The 15,022-nt window shown below is 42.3% G+C and overlaps 1 protein-coding gene across 3 annotated transcripts in view; it reads left to right on the plus strand.

Annotated features, from left to right (window-relative positions):
* Positions 1-15,022, plus strand: part of LOC129860857 (vitamin D3 receptor A-like) — a 117,353-nt gene that overhangs the window by 78,914 nt on the left and 23,417 nt on the right. For all 3 annotated transcript variants that reach the window (XM_055931711.1, XM_055931710.1, XM_055931712.1), the window contains 2 exons: positions 966-1,113; positions 6,986-7,116. In XM_055931711.1, coding sequence (XP_055787686.1) covers positions 966-1,113; positions 6,986-7,116 — 279 coding nt within the window. The remainder of the gene's footprint in view (positions 1-965; positions 1,114-6,985; positions 7,117-15,022) is intronic.

The raw sequence follows: 15,022 nt of genomic DNA on the forward strand, positions 1-15,022 counted from the left end.
GTGACTACCTCATGAAGCTGGTTGAGAACGCGGGAGTGGCTTCGTGACACGTCTCAATGCCCTTGAGTGGCTCAGCCAGAGCCCGATCAAACATCTCTGGAGAGTCCTGAAAATAGCTGTGCAGCAATGCTCCCCATCCAATCTGACAGAGCTTGAGAGGATCTGCAGAAAAAAATGGGAGAAACTACCCAAATACAGGTGTGCCAAGTCATACCCAAGAAGACTCAAGGCTGTAATCGCTTCCAAGGTGCTTCAACAAAGTACTGAGTGTTAAGGGTCTGAATACTAATGTAAATGTGATATTTCAGTTTATTTAATATATAAAAAATCTGTTTTTGCTTTGTCATTATGGGGTATTGTGTGCAGATTGGTGAAGGGAAAAAAATGATGTAATCCATTTTAGAATAAGGCTGTAACATAACAAAATGTGTGGAAAGTCAAGGTGTCTGAATACTTTCTGAATGCACTGTACGTGTAGGTGAAAGGCAGTAATAGAACATTTTTGGGCAAGTAATCGTAATCATAATCTTTAGGCAACCCAAAAATACTCCTGACTTGTCCGACAGGAGAACTGCCCGTCAGTACTTAATTTCAATTGCTGCTACTAGGATATAATTTATTCTGCTCTGGTCTGTCCAGATAATGCCAGAGGGTCTTTAGCTGTCAAAGGAAATGAGAGGCAGAGTGAGATTGAAAAGGCTTTAGGCGTGTTACCTCTGGTGTGCATTACTTCACTGTTGTTTTTTTCATTGACAGGGCCAGATGGCGTGTTCGTGTTGACTCATTACATAGCCAATAACAGGCAGAATCACGGGGGTGTTCTTTTTGTCTTATGCTAATTTCCCCAACACCTGTCCCTATAAAATTAGATGCAAGAAATGCAACCTGTCTGCTACACATTGGAAGGACAAAGACCTGCGCCAGACCACTGATCACCAACTACTCTCTCTCCTCTCTCGTTGCAGTGATGGAGCCCATGGCAGTGAGCACCTCAGTGGTCGGGCCGGATGAGTTCAACCGCAACATGCCGCGCATCTGCGGCGTCTGCGGCGACAAGGCCACCGGCTTCCACTTCAACGCCATGACCTGCGAGGGCTGCAAGGGCTTCTTCAGGTGGGTACTGACCAGGACAGGGCATACTAGTAATGGTGGAACAGGAAGGGTGGTCCAGGGTTGTGTTCATTATGCACCAAACAGATGAACACGGGGAGGGACTTGTCTAATAAGAAATGCAAATTGTCCATTGTTTTGGCCTGATGAACATGATGTAGTGAAGAAGCTTGTCGGGCTCCGGGGCTTATACAGTTGAAACAATTCACACCGTTTTGATAATTAGCTGAGGGATGTGGCTGGAGAAATGTAACCACTTTCAAATTTCCATAGGCCGAGCTATCGATGCAAGTTCTGACCTTTCAGACATCAACATTATAGTTTTAACCATGTTTTGAGGCCATACAGTGTTTGTTTACAATTGCATCGTTTACAAACAAAACCCCAAAAATAGCTATACTTTGGGTTATTGTGTGCAAAATTTGAAGCAAGCTCATGAGGCATTTATAAGTTATGTTCGTCAAGAATCAGTGGGTGTATGTATGTCTATCTATGATTAATTCATTTATATGCCTAAAGTGAATGTAGCAATCATGCCCCTTTTTAAGGCTCTATACTTCCCACACGTAGGAGGACAGACCACATTATCCAGAGATTAAAAGGGTAGCCTATTAGCCAGTTTTGAAAAGGGCACACAAATAATTGACAAGTGATTGATACTCTGACAGCCTGAGAGCCAACCCAAAACAACTCCACTAATGCTGCTTGTCCACATGGAAGCCTATTATCTGAAATCCTTTATCTTTTTAAAGATTGTGTAAGCTGGTGTTTTTGAGCAGGAACAAGATCATGTATTTTTGTTTCACACTAGCACGTCATTTTCACTGCTCATGATTTTGAAGAATAGTCTGCCATTTAAGTCATGCCCCCCTCCATTCTTGATGTTTCCTGAATACGTTTATTTAACACTGTCGGTGTTGATCTTAATATCACAAGCAGAACTGGAGTTAAAACCAGTTTTAGATGGGCATATAACAGATTAAATAAATTAAGTGAAGTATCAAATCATTAATTGTGAATGAAGAACAGGAAGGGCCATGGCTCCCGAGTGGCGCAGTGGTCTGCTAGAGGCGACACTACAGACCCTGGTTCGATCCCGGGCTGTATCACAACCGGCCGTGATCGGGATTTCCATAGGGCGGCGCACAATTGGCCCAGCGTCGTCCAGGTTAGGGGAGGGTTTGGCCGGGTTAGGCTGTCATTGTAAGTAATAATTTGTTCTTAACTGACTTGCCTAGTTAAAGGTTAAATAATTATTTTTAATGATATTGTATTGATCCATTCTAATTGTAATCTTAAAATGATATGTACCCTAAATCAGTCCATCAAAGCAGTTTTATCAATCTACTCTGGCCTACTTAGAGTAGGATACAAGTAACATTTTATTTGTCACATGCGCCAAATACAACCTTAACGTGAAATGCTTGCATAACCAACAATGCAGTTTTAAAAAAAGTAAGAAAAATGTGCTAAATAAACTAAAGGAAAAATGATCACATAATACAATAAGGCTATATACAAGAGGTAACGGTACATAGTCAAAGTGCAAGGGTACGGTTTAGTCGATGTAATTGAGGCAATATGTAGGGGTAAAGTTACTATATGCAGAGATGATTAACAAACAGCGTGTGTGGTTAGAGTTCAGTGAGTGTACATCGAACCTGTGCAAGAGAGTCGGTGCAAAAACAAAATAAAAGGGGTCAATGCAAATATTCTGAGTAGCCATTTGATTAACTGTTCAGCAGTCTTATGACTTGGGGTAGAAGCTCTTAAGGAGCCTTTTGTTCCCAGACTTTGTGCTCCGTTACTGCTTGCAGAGAGAACAGTCTATAACTTGAGTGGCTGGAGTCTTTGACAATTTGTAGGGCCTTCCTCTGACACCGCCTGGTACGGCAGTATTTTACCAAAGGCCGGTATTGATGCACGGATGGGTTCGGTTTTTACTTTACCTTTATAACTGTATTTGAATGTTTGGTTTGTTAATATGTGATACGCCGTCCATTTTCATAGTTTACTTTGCTAGTTTCTCTCTCTGCCTCTCTCTCTCTCTCTCGGTCTCTCGCTGTGTGTCTCTGCCACTTTTCACACAGACCCCGCACCCTGTCACTCAAGGAGCACAATTGTTGTCAGTGCAGCACATGCAACAATGTTGTTGACAACTATGCTGTTTTTACTTTGCTTCTTAATTTAACTCCCCTAGTGTTCTATAATTACACTGTGTTTCTTAAATCTGCAAACTGCTGGTTTATACAGTATTTTCTAAGCAAGTTGGGCATAAATCTTGTTAGCCGCTAATAGCTAGCTAATAAATGTACTGAGTCAGCGCAAACATAATTAGCTATAGAGCCGGATAATACCAGTGATGGTGTAGACCGAAATCAGCATGTTGTTTGTGTAACAGTATCTTCTAAATCAAAGAGGAATACGCAAAGCAAGAATATGTTAACTTTAAGTAGCTAATAGAAAACATTCAATGTAGCCAAAGATTATAGGGTCCCCCTGCAAACACTTATCAACACTTTGGTTCCTACCCTGTCACAATTTCTCCCTGGAATTTTCATTCATTGTCATGTCAAACAACACTATTCAAAGTGCCCACTTATATACTAGCTATAGAATTAAAGTAATCATTCTATTTCCATGATTTCAACAGTTCACCCAAGTGTGTTGTTGTAAATCACAATTAAATTGGAACATTTGGTTAAAAGTAAGGTCAAGATTGTTTGCACATATCGTGCAGCCCTTACGTGGCAGTGTGGAAATGATCTCTAATGAGTGCAGGGAATGCAGAAATGGATGAAAAATGCTTATTTTTTTTATTTTTTTTAACTGAGCAGTATAAAACAATCAATGGAGAAAGCACAATTTAAAGCCACTTAGAATTAATGTGTTGCCATCCTAGGGTCTTGCACAACTCATAAAGAATATTTAGAACTTTTATTATTCAAAAACATAAAATACTCACACCGCTCAATAAAAAAAATACAGTGATATTATATTTTGGCCATGTCATCCAGCCCTACCGCCTGGTATATAGGTCCTGGATGGCAGGAAACTCAGCCCTAGTGATGTACTGGGCTGTACGCACTACCCTCTGTAGTGCCTTGTGGTTGGATGCCGAGCAGTTGTCATACCAAGCGGTGATGCAACCAATCAGGATGCTCTCGATGGTGTAGAACTTTGAGGATCTGAGAGCCCATACCAAATCTTTTCAGCTTCCTGAGGGGGAAGAGGCAATGTTGTGCCCTCTTCACGACTGTGTTGGTGTGTTTGGACCAGGATATGTCCTTAGTGATGTGGACACCAAGGAAATTGAATCCCTCGACCCTGTCCACTACAGCCCCGTCGATGTGAGTGGGGTGCATTCTCAGCCCTCCTTTTCCTGTAGTCCACGAACAGTTCCTTTGTCTTACTCGCATTGAGGGAGCGGTTGTTGTCCTGGCAACACACTGCCAGGTCTCTGACCTACTTCCTATAGGCTGTCTCATCGTCGTTGGTGATCCAGCGTCGCGTCATCTGCAAACTTAATGATGGTCTTGGAATCGCGTAGTCGTGGGTGAACAGGAATACAGGAGGGGACTAAGCACGCAACCTTGAGGGGCCCCAGTGTTGAGGGTCAGTGTGACAGATGTGTTGTTGCCTACCCTCACCATCTGGGGGGCGTCCTTCAGGATCTAGTTGCAGAGGGGGGTGTTCAGTTCCAGGGTCCTTAGACTAGTGTTGAGCTTTGTGTATACTATGGTGTTGAACGCTGTGCTGTTGTAACGAGTGGGCAGTGTGGAGTACAATAGAGATTGTGTGATCTGTTGGTGCGGTATGCAAATTGAAGTGGGTCCAATATTTATGGGATGATGGTGTTGTGAGCCATCACCAGCCTTTCAAAGCATTTCCTGGCTACAAATGTGAATGCTATGAGGCAGTAGTCATTTAGGCAGGTAACCTTGTCGTTCTTGGCCACAGGGACTATGGTAATCTGCTTGAAACATGTAGTTATTACAGACTGAGTAAGTGAGAGATTGAAAATGTCAGTGTAGACTTTTGCCAGTACGTGTCCTGGTAATCCATCTGTTTTAAAGGTCTTACATTGGCTACGGAGAGCGTGATCACACAGTCGTCCGGTACAGCTGGTGCTCTCATGAATGGTTCTGGTTCAGTGTTGCTTGCTACAAAGGTAGTACAGAAGGCATTTAGCTCGTCTGGTAGGGTCGCTTCACTGGGCAGCTCACGGCTGGGTTTTCCTTTATAATCCGGGATATTTTGCAAGCCCTGCCTCATCCGACGAGCGTCAGAGCTGGTGTAGTTGGATTCAATCTTAATCCTGTATTGACACTTAGCCAGTTTGATGGTTCGTCTGAGTGCGTAGCAGGATTTCTTATAAGTGTCTGGATTAGTGTCTCGCTCCTTGAAAGCAGTAGCTCTAGCCTTTAGCTCAGCGCTGCCTGTACTCCATGGCTTCTGGTTGGGATATGTACATACAGTCACTGTGAAGCCTGTGACTGATGAGGTAAACTCCTCAATGCCATCGGCTGAATCCCGGAACATATTCCAGTCACATATTATCCTGAGAAAGCGTGCGTAATTGTACATGCTGAACACCTTTTAAAATCTGGGAAAATATCCACCATGGGCAGCAGGTGAGCGAGTGTCGGAGAATGTGGTGATGAGGTTTGTGGAACTTTACGTTGGCAAGGGGAGAAGGGTCACCATGGACAATAGAGAACCTGAGACTATTATGCTGTACTGACAAAGGTATGTCAGTGTTTCAAGCAAGTGAAAGTTACGAAAATTGTGTCAACTGTTAGGACAAGGAATAACCGCTAAATGAGATCCAACTGATGCCATTGCATGAAGATGCACACAAGCACGACCTGACATTTGACTCTTTTTGACTGCTGTCATATCAACACTTACAGTGCATTCGGAAAGTATTCATATCCTCTTCCCTTTTTCAACATCTTGTTACATTTCAGCCTCATTCTGAAATAGATTTTTAAAATAAGGCTGTAACAAAACAATGTGAAGCGGTCTGAATACTTTCCAAATACACTGTGCTTCCAACACCTGTATATCTTACAAGTAAAGGGAAAATTGTTTGCCATAGACAAGAAATTCCTGCTGAATTTAAAGCTGAGCTGTTTCCCTTCGATTCTTTTCGTTCACTTTTTTTTTTTTTTTTTTTTACATCAAGAAAACATCTTAACATCTAAAAACCTATGGGGGTTGTATCTACAGAGTTCATAGTGATTGAAGTAGTTATACTGCAGGGCAGAAAGCACCCCAAATAGTTTCATTATCATAATACCGTCAAGACTACTTGATGCAGCTTGGGAAAATGTAAACGATGTATGGGGATTACAGAAAGTGCCGACAGGAAAGAAGGAGAAAATGCCAGGCTGTGTCTTTCTCATTAAACACAACTCTTAGTCAGTGGTCCTCATGTCTGCCATGCTTCATTTGTTAACTATTTGGGAGAAAGGGCAACAGACACCAGTTGAAACCCCTGTGTTTGTGTGTGGGGGGGAACAAGAGGGACTCTAGTACTCTACTGATCTGTGTGTTAATCTTTTTCTAAACTATGTGCGTGCGCCTCAGGTGCTTGCTGCAATTGAGAGGCTGTATGTCAAGGTTGTATATCTGTTTTTCTGTTTGAATGGCACGCTATGTGACTGCTCATGAAATGTTTGTTTTTACTGTCAGGGGGGGTAGTGTTGCTTTCTAATACAGTGTGTTTCTGTGTCTGAATGTAATTCTATTGAGTAATAATCCCGTCTGCCTTCCATTTCCTGTAAAAAGCAATATTAGCAGCACGGTTTTAATGCATCTTCCTCTTTTAATGTGCTAGTGAGCCAGCTCTGTCTCTATCTGCCCCCACCAGACGCAGCATGAAGCGTAAGGCCAGTTTCACCTGCCCTTTCAACGGCAGCTGCTCCATCACCAAGGACAACCGGCGCCACTGCCAGGCCTGCCGGCTCAAACGCTGCGTGGACATGGGCATGATGAAGGAGTGTGAGTACTCAGACACCTGATTTCTAACTGGTCATAAATACACTAAGTTCAGCCCTTTAAGTGCTTGGCTCATTCTGGCTGAAGACTGTTTACATCATGTGAAAGAGCAATACACACGTACAGTACACTCTACTGTACAGTATGTTACTACTGTCTGTTTTACATAATCATCTTTGCCTGGACATGCTCTTTCTTTTTTAGAGGTCTGTATTTGTGTTGCTTTCAGGCAGAAAAATTGAGCAGGGTTGTACTGTATTTTATGTTCTGTACCGACTTGTTTCAAAAATATTCCCCAAAATTAGCTGGCTAAGGTCATAGAATCCTTCTTTATAAAATGCCCTCCAGTTTACCATGCTTCAACACCAAGTCAGCAGGGTTATGAAAATAAACAAGCTGTATTTTGAGGTGTCAGAGAGAGGTGAAGGAGGGGAGAGCGAAATAAAGACCAGTCCAACAATTTTTATTTATTTATTATTTATTTCACCTTTATATAGCCAGGTAGGCAAGTTAAGAACAAGTTCTCATTTACAATTGCGGCCTGGCCAAGATAAAGCAAAGCAGTTTGACACATACAACAACACAGAGTTACACATGGAGTAAAACAAACATAGTCAATAATACAGTAGAAAAATAAGTCTATTTACAATGTGAGCAAGTACAATGCTCTGGCTGCTTTTGTGGAGCCTAGCCCGCAAACAGTCACAAGCCTAAAAGAGGCCCCTGGAAAAGGATCCAAACTGGCCTCTTAGTCTGCACCAGCGCTAAAGCTCCAGGCCACAGTGCTGCCTGGCACAGCATGACCCAGTCATGTGGGTACTCACTCATGTGAAACAACAACATGTCTTGCCCTGAAATATTTCAGACGGGTGTGGCATGGATTGAGCCTTGCGATTGGATGAGAGTGACGACTCTGCAACCAATTGTCGAGCTAGGTTCAGCTTGATGTGGACACAAGTGCAGGCTGTTATGTAAAGTAGAATGTTGATGTTAAATGCTCTTTGAAGTTTGCCTGTTGGTCCTCTTTTTTTTGGAGTGATACAGTTACCGTGTGTGGCTGATATAGCACTATGTTGACATGAATAAATCATGTTGAATGCTACACAGAGATGTTTTGCACAGCTGTGTGTTAATGAGAGTTGAACGTCATAACCAGTGGGTGTTGTCGTAACGCTTTAATTGATCAATCCAAGGCCTCGCCCTTATAGTTTGTTGCTTTTTCAAAGCATCGCTGCCTTGCAGAGGATCCAGCCACATTGTCCGCAGTTGATAGTGTGTGCCAAGACAACAGAGCAGGCCTGCCCACTCTGCCGCCTGCCAAATCAGTGGAGAGTACACAATTATCCACACTCCCTTATCCTACAGGGTTAACAGGAGGGCAGCCAGAAATAGCCCCTCTGTGCTCATTCTGCTAAGAGGTGAAATTAAATTAATACTATTGAAATTAAATTACTACAAGACAAAACGGCTCACTCAATCAAGCCTGAGTCTTGGTTGAGTGAGCCGTTTTGTCTTGTAGTAATTTAATTTCAATATAAAATTCAATATCTTGCTTTCATATAATTGAAAAGAAAGCTTGAAAAGGTAGTGAAATGGGATAATGTCTTAGTGTGGGTAGTGCCTAAAGAATCCAATACTTTACCTTGTATGCAGTACAAATCACATTTATTGTGGGAGCACCTTTGAGTATTAATTAGGCTGTTTTGAGAAGGTTTGAATCCTAAGCAACCTGCCTACACATTGTTTGATATACAATAGACTAACATACCTACTGTAGTAGGTCAAAGCTGTGTGCTGGAAAACCTTGGTAGAGCATGGGTGAAGTATGTATGGTGGTGCTTGTGAATTTCTTTTCCTTTTTGGCTTCAGATCAATACCTACTTCTCACTTAAAACAGTTTTTTGTTTCTAGTTAATAATAGCTGGGGATGGTTATTGTGATATTGATGATATTCTGACCCAGAGTATTACGATACCAAATACTACATTCAGTAGTGACAGTCAAGGCAAATCAAGTGGCCCTTAATTATGATCCTTTTTAAATATTTTCTGTGGACTTAATCTTTTATGCTTAATCTTTAAATTCCAATCGAGGATTGCTCTCCCTGCATCTCAGTCCCTTGCCATGGCGATCCAGGAACTAGACTAATTACTAAATGTGGACACATTCTGTGCTAAACAGCTCGATTTTTCTGTCCTCAGCCGGCTGTCTGTCACCTCAGTGCTGTGCCAGCAATACAGAAGGCACTGTGAAATACTATCTAGACAACGCAGCAGACGATAGCTGGCAAATTCTGGGAAATCACCACTGTTGGCTAGCTTGGGTGCGTCGGCAGTCCTTTTGACTATGCCATGCTAGATGGGCTACGGAGTGTCCCATTCTGGTTTGATGTCAGCCCAGTCAACCAGCCAGTAACAGTAAGACAGTCTATGATGGAGTAAGGGTTCACCTCTAGTTCTGAACATGTCTCCATTGTGGATAATCCTTAAATATGGGAATAGATTAAATCAAATGTTGGTGACAGCACCATTGTTAAATAGGTAGCTACTAGCTAGCATACAGTGCATTTGGAAAGTGTTCAGACCCCTTCACTTTTTCCACATTTTCTTACGTTACAGCCTTATTCTAAAATTGGTTAAATAAAATGTTTTCCTCATCAATCTACACACAATACCCAATGATAACAAAGCAAAAACAGGTTTTTAGACATTTTTACAAATTTATATAAAAAAATAAAAAACGGAATTACCTTATTTACATAAGTATTAAGACCCTTTGCTATGAGACTAGAAATTGAGCCCAGGTGCATCGTGTTTCCAATGATCATCCTTAAGATGTTTCTACAAGTTGATTGGAGTTACTCTGTGGAGATGGGAGAACCATCCATAAGGACACCCATCTCTGAAGCGATCCACCAATCAGGCCTTTATGGTTGAGTGGCCAGACAGAAGCCACTCCTCAGTAAAAGGCACAAGACAGCCTGCTTGAAGTTTGCCAAAAGGCACCTAATGGACTCTCAGACCATGAGAAACAAGATTCTCTGGTCTGATGAAACCAAGACTGAACTCTTTGGCCTGAATGCCAAGTGTCACGTATGGAGGAAACCAGGCACTGCTCATCACCTATAGCATCCCTACGGGGAAGCATGGTGGTGGCAGCATCATGCTGTGGGTATGTTGTTCTGTGGCAGGGACTGGGCGACTAGTCAGGATTAAGGGAAAGATGAACAGAGCAAAGTACTGAGATCCTTGATGAAGCCCTGCTCCAGAACGCTCAGGACCTCCAGTCTGGGGTGAAGGTTCACCTTCCAACAGGACAATAACCCTAAGCACACAGCCAAGATAACACAGGAGTGGCTAAGGCACAAGTCTCTGAATGTCCTTGAGTGGGCCAGCCAGAGCCTGAACATAAACCCGATCGAACATCTTTGGAGAGACCTGAAAATAGCTGTGCATCAACGCTCCCCATCCAACCTGACGGAGTTTGAGAGAATCTTCAGAGAAGAATGGGAGAAACTCTCCAAATACAGGTGTGCCAAGCTTGTAGCATGATACCCAAGAAGACTTGAGGCTGTAATCGTTGCCAAAGGTGCTTCAACAAAGTACTTAAATAAAATTCAGAATCTTTATTATTTAAAAAAATATATATATTTCACCTTTATTTAACCAGGTAGGCTAGTTGAGAACAAGTTCTCATTTACAACTGCGACCTGGCCAAGATGAAGCAAAACAGTGCGACACAAACAGTTACACATGGAATAAACAAACATAGTCAATAATACAATAGAACATTTCTATCTATATACAGTGTGTGCAAATGAGGTAGGATAAGGGAGGTAAGGCAATAAATAGGACATAGTGGCAAAATAATTACAATATAGCAATTAAACACTGGTGATAGATGTGCAGAAGTTGAATGTGCAAGTAGAGATACTGGGGTGCAAAGGAGCAAGATAACTACATAAATACAGTATGGTGATGAGGTAGTTGGATGGGATATTTACAGATTGGCTATGTGCAGTGATCTGTGAGCTGCTCTGACAGCTGGTGCTTAAAGTTAGTGAGGGAGATATGAGTCTCCAGCTTCAGTGATTTTTGCAGTTTGTTTCAGTCATTGGCAGCAGAGAACTGGAAGGAAAGGCGGCCAAAGGAGGAATTGGCTTTGGGGGTGACCAGTGAAATATACCTGCTGGAGCGCTTTGGCTTTGGGCTTTGGGGGTGACCAGTGAGCTGAGATGAGGCGGGGCTTTACCTAGCAGAGACTTGTAGATGACCTGGAGGCAGTGGGTTTGGCGACGTATATGAAGCGAGGGCCAGCCAACGAGAGCATACAGGTCGCAGTGGTGGGTAGTATTTGAGGCTTTGGCGACAAAACGGATGGCACTGTGATAGACTGCATCCAATTTGCTGAGTAGATTGTTGGAGGCTATTTAGTAAATGACATCGCCGAAGTCAAGGATCGATAGGATGGTCAGTTTTACGAGGGTATGTTTGGCAGCATGAGTGAAGGATGCTTTTGTTTGCGAAATAGGAATCCAATTCTAGATTTAATTTTGGATTGGAGTTGTTTGATGTCAGTCTGGAAGGAGAGTTTACAGTCTAACCAGACACCTAGGTATTTGTAGTTGTCCACATATTCTAAGTCAGACCCGTCCAGAGTAGTGATGCTGGTCCGGCGGGCAGGTGTGAGCAGCGATCGGTTGAAAAGCATGCATTTAGTTTTACTTAAATTTAAGAGCAGTCGGAGGCCACAGAAGGAGAGTTGTATGGCATTGAAGCTCGTCTGGAGGTTAGTTATCTTCTTGCAACTATAGGGGGTGCTGTTTTGCATTAGCATAATTTGCTCTACAGATTAAACTGCCTAGTACTCAATTCTTGCTCGTACAATATGCATATTATTGTTATTATTGGATAGAAAACACTCTCTAGTTTCTATAGCCGTTTGAATTATGTCTCTGAGTGGAACAGAACTCATTCTACAGCACTTTTCCTCCCAGTGAGTGAGTTTTCAGAACTCTTGGCCTCTGGTTCCAGATCAGTTTTAAAGCCACTGTAAATCCTATGAGGATACAAACACTGCCCACGCCTTCCTCTAGATGTCAGTAAGTGGTGACAATTTGAATGGAGTCGATTGCGCAATCATGGGCTCTATAAATCACCAAATACCGGAAGTAGCGTTCTTTTGTACTCTGCGCTCAACGCAAGAAGGATATCTGACTGGCCTTTTTCCAAGCCTTGGTTTAGCCAGTAATATAGCGTCGGTCATCTTTTTACTCGTTATAGGTGTTAGAAACATCATAAGGTAGTTAATTTAAACCGTTTTATAGCAATTTATATCCGTTTAGTGCGATTTTGAGGCATTGCTTTGTAATACACTTTGAAGCTCCGGGCACGTTTCGGGGTCCCGGTCGTACGTTAGTGGGCATTTCGACGGACAAGTGGACATCTTTCGACCAAAAGAAGATTAGACCCAAGAAAGGATTCATTGCCCAAGATTCTGATGGGAGAACAGCTCATAGTAAGAACAATTTATGATGATAAATAGTGTTTCTGTCGAAAAATGTTAAACGCTTATGCCGCCATTTTGTTTGCTATAGCTTCGCTTGGCGCAACCTGTATTGAAAAGTAAGGATAATTTTAAAAATGTAATTCCGCGATTGTATTAAGAATTAAATTGTCTATCAATCGCTGTCCACCCTGTATTTTTTAGTCAAGTTTATGAGTATTTATGTATAAGACTAGATCATTGTCTAATATGATGCACGACATTTTCTGACCAGCTAGGCTACTTTTGTCATTGTCTAACCATGATTTTGGTGGCTAAATATGCACATTTTCGAACAAACTCTATTTGTATGTTGTAATATGATGTTACAGGAGTGTCATCTGAAGAATTCTGAGAAGGTTAGTGAAAAAAATGTATATTTTGGCGATGATAACGATATCGCTCTCTTTGGCTTGAATCAGTGCTCGGGTAACGTTTGCATATGTGGTATGCTAATATAACGATTTATTGTGTTTTCGTCGTAAAACACTTAGAAAATCTGAAATGTTGTCTAAATTCACAAGATCTGTGTCTTTCCATTGCTATGTGCTGTGTATTTTTAAGAAATGTTTTATGATGAGTAAGTTGGTAATACAAATTGCTCTCTGTAGTAATTCTAGTCGCTTTGGTGAGATTTGTGATGGTGGCTGCAATGGCAAACTATGATTTATACCTGAAATATGCACATTTTTCTAACAAAACCTATCCTATACCATAAATGTGTTATCAGACTGTCATCTGATGAGGTTTTTTCTTGGTTAGTGGCTATCAATATCTTAGTTTAGGCCTCCCGGGTGGCGCAGTGGTCTAGGGCACTGCATCGCAGTGCTAACTGCGCCACCAGAGTCTCTGGGTTCGCGCCCAGGCTCTGTCGCAGCCGGCCGCGACCGGGAGGTCCGTGGGGCGACGCACAATTGGCATAGCGTCGTCCGGGGTAGGGAGGGTTTGGCCGGTAGGGATATCCTTGTCTCATCGCGCTCCAGCGACTCCTGTGGCGGGCTGGGCGCAGTGCGCGCCAACCAAGGGGGCCAGGTACACGGTGTTTCCTCCGACACATTGATGCGGCTGGCTTCCGGGTTGGAGGCGCGCTGTGTTAAGAAGCAGTACGGCTGGTTGGGTTGTGCTTCGGAGGACGCATGGCTTTCGACCTTCGTCTCTCCCGAGCCCGTACGGGAGTTGTAGCGATGAGACGAGGTAGTAATTACTAGCGATTGGATACCACGAAAATTGGGGAGAAAATGGGATAAAAAAAATTTTTTTTTTAATAAAATAAAAATATATATATCTTAGTTTAGCTGAATTGGTGATAGCTACTGGTGTTGAGAGAAAATGGTGGACAAAGAAAAATGGTGTCTTTTGCTAACGTGTTTAGCTAATAGATTTACATATTGTGTCTTCCCTGTAAAACATTTTAAAAATCTGAAATGGTGGCTTTATTCACAGGATCTGTATCTTTCATTAGGTGTCTTGGACTTGTGATTTAATGATATTTAGATGCTACTATTTAATTGTGACGCTATGCTAGCGATGCTAATCAGTGTGGGGGGGGGGTGGGGGGTGCTCCCGGACCCGGGATAGAGGCTCGTGAAAGGCTATCAGAGTCTCCAAAGAAGGGCCAGAAGTATACAGAATGGTGTCGTCTGCATAGAGGTGGATCAGTAAATCACCAGCAGCAAGAGCGACATCAGTGACATATACAATACTTACAGTACCAGTCAAAAGTTTGGACACACCTACTCATTCAAGGGTTTTACTTAATTTTTACTTTTTTCTACATTGTAGAATAATAGTGACGACATCAACTATGAAATAACATCAAAAAGTGTTAAACAAATCAAAATATATTATTCACATAGCCACCCTTTGCCTTGATGACAGCTTTGCACACTCTTGGCATTCTCTCAACCAGCTTCATGAGTTAGTCACCTGGAATGCATTTAAATTAACAGGTGTGCCTTGTTAAAAGTGAATTTGTTAAATTTCCTTCCTTAATGCATTTGAGCCAATCAGTTTTGTTGTGACAAGATAGGGGTGGTATACAGAAGATTACCCTACTTGGTAAAAGTCCATATTATGGCAAGAACAGCTCAAATAAGCAAAGAGAAACGACAGTCCATCATTACTTTATTAAGACATGAAGGTTAGTCAATCCAAAACATTTCAAGAACTTGGCACCAAGTGCTATGATGAAACTGGGGGTGAGGACGGCCACAGAAAAGGAAGACCCAGAGTGACCTCTGCTGCAGAGGATACGTTCATTAGAGTTACCAGCCTCTGCAGCCCAGAGTTTAAGTAACAGACACATCTCAACAACACTGTTCAGAGGAGACTGCGTTAATCAGGTCTTCGTGGTCGAATTGCTGCA

Source organism: Salvelinus fontinalis, chromosome 8 (genome assembly GCF_029448725.1).
Source record: "Salvelinus fontinalis isolate EN_2023a chromosome 8, ASM2944872v1, whole genome shotgun sequence".
NCBI classification, from domain to species: domain Eukaryota; kingdom Metazoa; phylum Chordata; class Actinopteri; order Salmoniformes; family Salmonidae; genus Salvelinus; species Salvelinus fontinalis.